At 36.1% G+C, this 7,732-nt stretch overlaps 1 protein-coding gene across 1 annotated transcript; it reads left to right on the forward strand.

Moving 5' to 3' along the window:
- Positions 1–51: 51 nt before the first annotated feature.
- LOC121322619 (peptidyl-prolyl cis-trans isomerase FKBP7-like) lies at positions 52–5,732 on the forward strand. Its single transcript, XM_041262787.1, has 4 exons — positions 52–320; positions 852–1,003; positions 2,638–2,765; positions 5,308–5,732. The coding sequence occupies exons 1-4, from the start codon at positions 115–117 to the stop codon at positions 5,467–5,469; spliced, it is 648 nt and encodes a 215-aa protein (XP_041118721.1). The 5' UTR covers positions 52–114; the 3' UTR covers positions 5,470–5,732.
- The last annotated feature ends 2,000 nt before the right edge of the window (positions 5,733–7,732 follow it).

Consider the following 7,732-nt stretch of genomic DNA (forward strand, 5'->3'; position numbering starts at 1 on the left):
ACGTGTAATTGGAAGAAGAGTGGGCGTGGCTGGTGGAGTCATCAGTCTGTCAAACATTGCCACGCGTTCACTTGAGTTTGTGAGGAAGTACACAGAGCTCAGCTATCGGACACAATGGCGTTTATTGCCATGTTTCTTTTGTATTTGCAGGCATACAGCCTTTTTGTAGATTTTTCAGTTGCACAAGAAGAAGAAGAAGAAGTCAAAATTGAAGTTGTGCACATGCCAGAAGAATGCACGAAGAAGAGCAAAAAAGGGGACATGCTGAATGCGCATTATGATGGGTTTCTAGCAACAGATGGTTCCAAGATTTACTGCAGGTAAAGACATGGTTTGTTATTGTTAACGTTAGGAGTGGGTAAATTGTGACAATAATAATGTAGCCTGTACATGAACTGTACAGTTTGACGCTATTTAAGTACATTTTAGAATTGTACTGTTTTACAGTACAGTAGGGTAACTGAATCGATGTTGCATTCCTGGTCGGTACACTGTCTCCACAGTGCATAAAACGATAACTTTTTGCTCTGTTTAATGTGTTCTGTAAATGGGTCGAATTCAGTGCATTCGTGATTGAAGTCTACCGACTATCAACATTATAACTTTGTATTGAATACATCAGGGTTGGCCTAGCCTTACCTAAGTACCTTCTTTGACTACTTCATAGACTACTTTGTATAGACACATCAATTCTGATTTAAATTTAAAATGTGTTCTCTCTCTCTCTCTCTCTCTCTCTCTCTCTCTCTCATTATCATTTAAATAGTGTTCATCAAGAAACTTTAGACATTGTGTAAATGAAAAGCATTAATTAATGGTATAGTTGAGATTTTTTTTTTCTGTTTCTGCAGCCGGTCAGACAATAAAGGACACCCTAAGTGGTTTGTACTTGGTGTTGGCCAAGTAATAAAAGGACTGGACATAGGAATGATGGGCATGTGTCCTGGAGAAAAAAGAAAAGTGACCATTCCTCCTTCACTGGGATTTGGAAAACTAGGGAAAGGTATTTTAGGGGAGATGGGTGGTGGTAAAGGGTTTTGTGCTGCTAGAGATTGAAACGGATTGTTCAACAACAACACTGTTGTCTCTAACCTCCAGCCATTCTTCAAGCTGCTTTCCTATAAACTGCACCTACTTCAGCTGGGGTACAACTAAAACTATTATCTTCATATCTTGCCCCATAGACAAATAAACTGTCTTTCCATCCTTTTACTTGTTTCTTCTAATAAACATAAAAAGATACATGAAAAACATACATTTCTACACAAAAATACCTGCCAGTGGGGTGAGATAATTATGCTTTCTTTTTACACTCATTTTAAAATATTATTGATTACATTATTTTTTGTAGTTGGTCCTAATAACAAACCTTTATTAAAGAATGTTTTGGATTAATTTTTCTACTGTTTGACACTAATGTGTATTTCTTCAACAGAATTCAAAATTCCCATTTTTGTGAAACAGCTAATTCAGTTGTCTTTTTTGATCACCCACTCTCCTGCAAACCCACCTTGTGGGATTGGCCAAAGCGGTGAAAAACAAACAACTTGGTGATAAGCTAATTGTTTCTGAAGTATAGACATGTATTTCCCTGAAAGGTTGTTGTAATTATTTCTGTTGAATATAGGTTCTGACAGTCAATTAAAATACTCAAAACACTATTATTATTATTATTATTATTATTATTATTATTATTATTATTATTATTATTATTATTTTTATTATTATTATTATTTATTTTATTATTTATGTATTTATTTATTTATTTGGCAGATACTTTTATCCAAGTTGACTTGTAGGGCAGTTGTGTTACAATTACAACCACTTATTTCTAAAGGCACATTTTTTTTGCTACTGTCATTCTGTAACTTTGAAATGTTACGTTTATTTTAACAATTCTTCTCTTTACAGATGATTGCTCTTTTATGTTTACTAATGTGCCATGCATTTATTTAACACTGGTTAAGTCTTTAACGTGTTTTTGTTTTTTATACAGTTCCTCAAGAAAACCCTTCCTTTTAATAAACAACTATACCTTGGCACCACTGCATGTTGGGGAACATTGTATCAATTCTTAAATTCTAAGTGCATGCTCATTTAACCTCCCCTACATTTAATATGTGGTAGGTATTGTTCTAGAAACCATACATATATATATATATATATATATATATATATATATATATATATATATATATATATATTTAAACACACACACATATATATATATATATATATATATATATACATATACACTGAGTGTGTGTGTAAACATGAACAAGTATGCTATTTACTAACCTACAATTACTAACCTACAATTGTTTCCCTCTAATTAATTAATGCTTCCACTAATCTTCCAGACCAAATACTGTTAAATTATTGGTTTGAAATGACAATCACTGGTATGGGTTGTCTGGTGGTGTGCAAATATATATTTTTCTATGCATAAGACCATTCAAATTGTCTGAATTAGAGAAGTAAGTTCTCAAAGTTAAAAGATTTATAATTCATATCCACAAATAGAAAAATAAGACAATACTTGATATTAATGATTCCAGCACTGCGTTAGGTTTGATTATTGCATTTAAGAAGAAAAGCAAGTTCTGATTTTTAGTTTTCTTTGTTTACTTACAACAGACAAGGTGCCACCTGATTCTACACTGATCTTTGAAATTGAGTTGTACACAATAGCAAGAGGACCTCGCAGTGCAGAGTCCTTTCAAGAAATTGACCTAAACAAAGACAGGTCACTTTCTCGGGATGAGGTAAAAACGTTTTAAAATATGTATTTTGTATTGTTAAATTGCAGGTCCTTTATGACATTTCAATGTGACAGTGTGGCTTTTCAGCTCAAGCCCCACCTACTCTCTATGTAAATGTAGAGTCATATGATTTGAATGGAGGGAGGGAAGCTGTTCAGCACTACTATTTAGGATCTCTAGCTGAAACTGAAACAGCTCAAAGTAAAGTTTGATTTAGAGAAGAAGAAAAACAACTTCACTCAGTATTGGAGCAACAGGACCCAGATTGTGAGTAAATTTACACATTGTAATCCTTTCAAAATGTGTTATTTTTTCTTTCACAGTTGCTTGTGGGGGGTCACTTTAATATGCAAAATGATGGGGTTAGGGCAGTGTTTCCCAACCTGGGGTCAATGGCCATTGCAGGGGGTCCACGGGAAAATAAAATAAAAATTGCCTCCTCGCACTGGCAAGCTCAATTTTACAAGGCAAATCGTCTTTGGTAGAATGTAGCGCCTGCTGCTGTATTGCACTAGTTGCAGAGTGTGACATGTTTAGCCTGGTGCTGGTGTTTAGCCTCACATGCTGCAACTCACCGCGTGTTAGAAGCAATGAAGGTATCAACAGTGGGTCACTGGATAAAAACAGGGTCTTTGAACAGGAAAGCGAGTATATTGAACAGTTAAGCATGTATATATTGAATACTTCTAAGTCCACAGAAGCGATAGTGACTTATTTCAAAGTCACAACTCGCTTTCACCAGTAGCGAAAGCTCAGCTCCAGAAAACTGGAACAATATAGTGCTGCCGCACTGCAGTGTGACTCACAAAACTTGAGTACCTCACACAGCTGCTTGTTACCAAGGCAACTAATCACACTGGGGCCCCTTTATGAAGGCATTGCTATGGTAACCACAGCTTGGTGAGGCCGGGTCTATTGGATTTGGGGTAGTTACAATTTGTGCGATTCATTTTTTCAGTAATGGCTTTAGTTGTATCTGATATTATATAAGACCTGAGGAAAATACGTTTTATAGTAAGTTCCCAAAAAAAGAGACACTCAATTGTTAACAATGGCAGAGTAACACTAGCACTGGTGATTTTTAAGAAAGATGGTACACGAACACGGCCAGGAGTCAAAGTGGGAAGCAGCTCTGTGAACAAACAAATGTTGGCCATGTTTCCTTCTTTCACAAAGTTGTGTGTTGTTTACAGTGATAATGTTGCATTTTTAATTGATGGGATTATATTTTACACGTGAGGCATATATGAAATCAGATGAACAAAGTACATTTCATTTTAGTGCGTTAGCCATTAAATGTGGGGTGGTAATATCTGTTTAGTGATTTGTACCTCATCTGTCAAATTCACAAGCCACCACTGGTGGAGTATCAAGTGAAACCCTGCAACATGCAGATGTACAGTGATACATACTGGAAAAAGGGATTTACATGGAGCCATGACCGCTGTGTATTTTTATGTTACGAGATGTTGTCGAAAACAAAACTTTGAAGCTAGCTAATCTTCTCTGCCACTTAGAAACAACTCAAAAAACAAGTGGATTAGAAACCAATTTGTGAAAATTGACAGTGAAATGCACATGAACTTGACATCAAAGGAGTAAGACAGCCTAACGCATCTTGCATGTGACAGCTCTTTAAAGTTAGTCTTCCCACATTAAATCTGACTGGCATCTGGTTACACGTTCCCCATCACATGCTTTTGTAAAAGTGGATTTTCTGCACTTGTTGCATTGAGATCAAAGTACTAGAGTAGGCTGACTGTGGAACCAGATTTAAAGCTAAAACTGTCATCACTCCAACCTGACATTCAGGCTGTGACATCACTCAAACAGCACCAGCCATCATTAGGTAAGTTAATCCATTTCCCATATGGCATCATTATCAATTGCTGCACTGCAGTGTAAAGCAAAATGAGTCGGATTTCCTTGTATAGCAACTGTGTGTCACTATGATAATAGTATGTGATGGTCTGCAAAACTTTTGGCCATTCAAAAGGGGTCCACACACCCAAAAAGGTGGGGATTCACTGGGTTAGGGGAAACAACAATATTCTCTTATAGAAGACAGTAATCCAGTCACCAGGTCTTTTAAAGTAAAACAATGTTCGTACCAGATAGATAAGAAACAAACAGTCTATGTTGTAGACATTGTCTCACTAGTTTGTGAAGCTGATGTCTTCTTGCAGAGCATTGAAGTTATTCCAACTTTTTCTTGTGTGTGTATTATTTTTCTCTATTTGCATCTTTGTCTTTCAGTGTCTCTCAGCGTTACCTGTTCCTTTAGTGACCTTTCCCACTGCTTGACACAATTTCTCCAACATATTCTGAATGATTAATGCAAGGAAAACCATGAGTGCTATCAGTATCGACAACAGTATGTTATAACATGCTAATATCAATGTTTAGAAATTGATATTAGCTAATGCTTTGCTCTGCTGAAATTTGAACCATTATTGTTTTATTTTTTTGAGGATTTAGTTCTGCTTTTTCATTATTTATATTTATTTAAATTCTAACAATATTCTTCTGTTTGATTTATCCTTAGGTCACAGAATATATGAAGAAGGAGTTTGAGAAGGGTGGTAATAAACGTGACCAATCCTTTTATGATGCCATTATAGCAGATGTTTTTAGGAAGAATGACCATAATGGAGATGACTACATATCTGCAAAAGAATACAATGTCTACGAACATGATGAGCTATAGTGAAACACTCCAGTTTAAAGTGAATATTTATAGGTGTGGAAGTAATAGCAATGTTAAACCAAACAAAGGTAAAATCTGTTTTGTTGAACTTCCATACCTATAAATATTCACTTTAACTACACTGATTTCAACTAATCTGCCTGCACTTGTTTTAGAAGTAAAATAAATTGATTTTTTTTTTTTTATAAGAAAGTATTTGATATGATCAAGTCATCATCTGTGCCGGACAGTATATTGTCAAATAAATACCACTTGGAAATAGGTGACTGGAATTTGTTTACATAATTTACAAAGAAATGCTTTATGTTAGCCTGCAAACATTTACATTTGTGATGCTGGATCAATGTAGACTGAACAGCCGAGCAAGCATATACTAGATCTCTATTAGCCACTTATTTTTTTTATTTTAAGCAACACTTGTAATAGCAGATATCAGGCTTGAAGACCATGGAAAGCAAGAGAGAACTGGTGGGTCTTGAGTGTTGATTTAAAGTGAGTTTTGGTGGGATCATCACGCAATAAAGCTGGGAGAGAGTTCCAAAGAGTCTGAGCCATGAAGCTAAACGAGTGTTCTCCAAGTGTGGTGCACTTTTGTTTGGGGATAACAAGCAGGCCGGAGTCGGGGGACCTCAACTTACGGGCAAGGACATAGCGGGTCAGCAGGTTGAGGAGGTACTTGCGACTTGTGTAAGGAAGGGCATTGTAGGTGAGCAGGAGAGTTTTGAAAATAGTCCTGAACTTTACAGGTAGCCAGTGCAGCTGGTCAAGACGGGGGCTGGTAAAGATCCTGGCGGTAGCATTCTGGACTAGCTGCAGTGGTGTGTGCTGGGAGACCACCATATAGAGAGTTGCAGTGGTCAAGTCGAGAGGAGACAAATGTATGACAAAGTATCTCTGCATCTGGGAGGGAAAGGTAGGGACGGACTTTGGAGATGTTTTGAAGATGGTAGAAGGAAGATTTGACCACGGAGGAGATGTGGGCATCAATGGAAAGTTGCTGTCAAGAAGTACACCAAGGCTTCATACTTTGGGGGAAAGCAGCAGCAGACAGTTTCCAAGGTTCAGGGCAACTATATTTAGATTCTTAAGCTGAGTTTTAGATCCTACTAGAAGGAGTTCAGATTTGCTAGTTTTCAGCTGAAGAAAATAGGCAGACATCCAGGCCTTGATGTCTTGAATGCAAGCCGAGAGCCAGACCATGGCAGAGTGGTTCCAGAGTCAAGTTTTAAGTAGAGCTGGGTGTCGTCAGCATAGGAGTGAAACATGAGGCTGTGTTGGCGGATGAGGTGACCCAAGGGATACATGTAGATATTGAAGAGAAGTGGCCCAAGAACAGATCCTTGGGGGACGCCACAAGTGACAGTCTTTTTTTTTATTGCAAGAAAAAAAAAAAAACAGTTGTTCTAATACACAACAATTAAACAGAACAAGAGGTACAGAACATGCACACAAATGTTAGGTTTAAATTATAACAAAGATCGGGTGTAAGTAATTTGGGGATTTAAAGAACAATCCAGAGTATTCTTAAAGTTATCTAAGTCTTGTTTGAAAAGCCTGAAGGAAGGGTTATTGTTTATGAATTTTGATTTATGAATGACATTTTCACCATAGAATAATACAGTTAATAAAACTGGATAGCTTACTGATATTTCCTTCATAACTAAAGATAATATTTTTCTGCCAAATGAATCAAAATGAGAGGTTTTCCTTAAAATAAACAATGAAACATCAGTCCAAAAATACTTAATGTAATCATAGATTACAAATAAATGACATATATCCTCCTCTTCTTGACCACAGAATGTACAGGCACTGGAAACCAAGGGATTAAATTTACAGATATAGTTATTACAGGGATAATATCTATGGAGTATTTTAAAATGAATTTCTTTTACCTTATTATTAATAGCAAATCTATAAGGTATTAGCCAGGAGAAGGACCAGTGATATTTGAAATGTGATATTGGGGCAAGCAACGATTACGAATAAATGTATTATTACAATTACCTAGAAAATCCTCACGATCAATAACTAAAGAAGATGAGGCATTATAGCTTATAGAATTATGAAGTTAATGGTGTTGTAATAAGGTACATAATGTTGAAGGTATGCCGTTAAAACAATCGCATAATCTTTGATTTTAAAGGGATAATTATATTTATTTAAAAACTGAATATAACTCAACAGTGATCCATCTCTACTGAATAAATCTATTAGAAATATAATGCCTTTATTAGCCCAGTTTTCAAAATATAAGGAGTGA

This window comes from Polyodon spathula, chromosome 11, assembly GCF_017654505.1.
Source record: "Polyodon spathula isolate WHYD16114869_AA chromosome 11, ASM1765450v1, whole genome shotgun sequence".
Classification (NCBI taxonomy): domain Eukaryota; kingdom Metazoa; phylum Chordata; class Actinopteri; order Acipenseriformes; family Polyodontidae; genus Polyodon; species Polyodon spathula.

What these genes read in the sequence shown, in the direction of transcription:
- LOC121322619 (XM_041262787.1), top strand. Translation starts at nt 115, where the DNA reads ATGGCGTTTATTGCCATGTTTCTTTTGTATTTGCAGGCATACAGCCTT. An exon ending in GGTTCCAAGATTTACTGCAG is followed by an intron (nt 321 to 851) that starts GTAAAGACATGG and finishes CTGTTTCTGCAG; the next exon opens with CCGGTCAGACAATAAAGGAC. An exon ending in GGTCACTTTCTCGGGATGAG is followed by an intron (nt 2,766 to 5,307) that starts GTAAAAACGTTT and finishes ATTTATCCTTAG; the next exon opens with GTCACAGAATATATGAAGAA.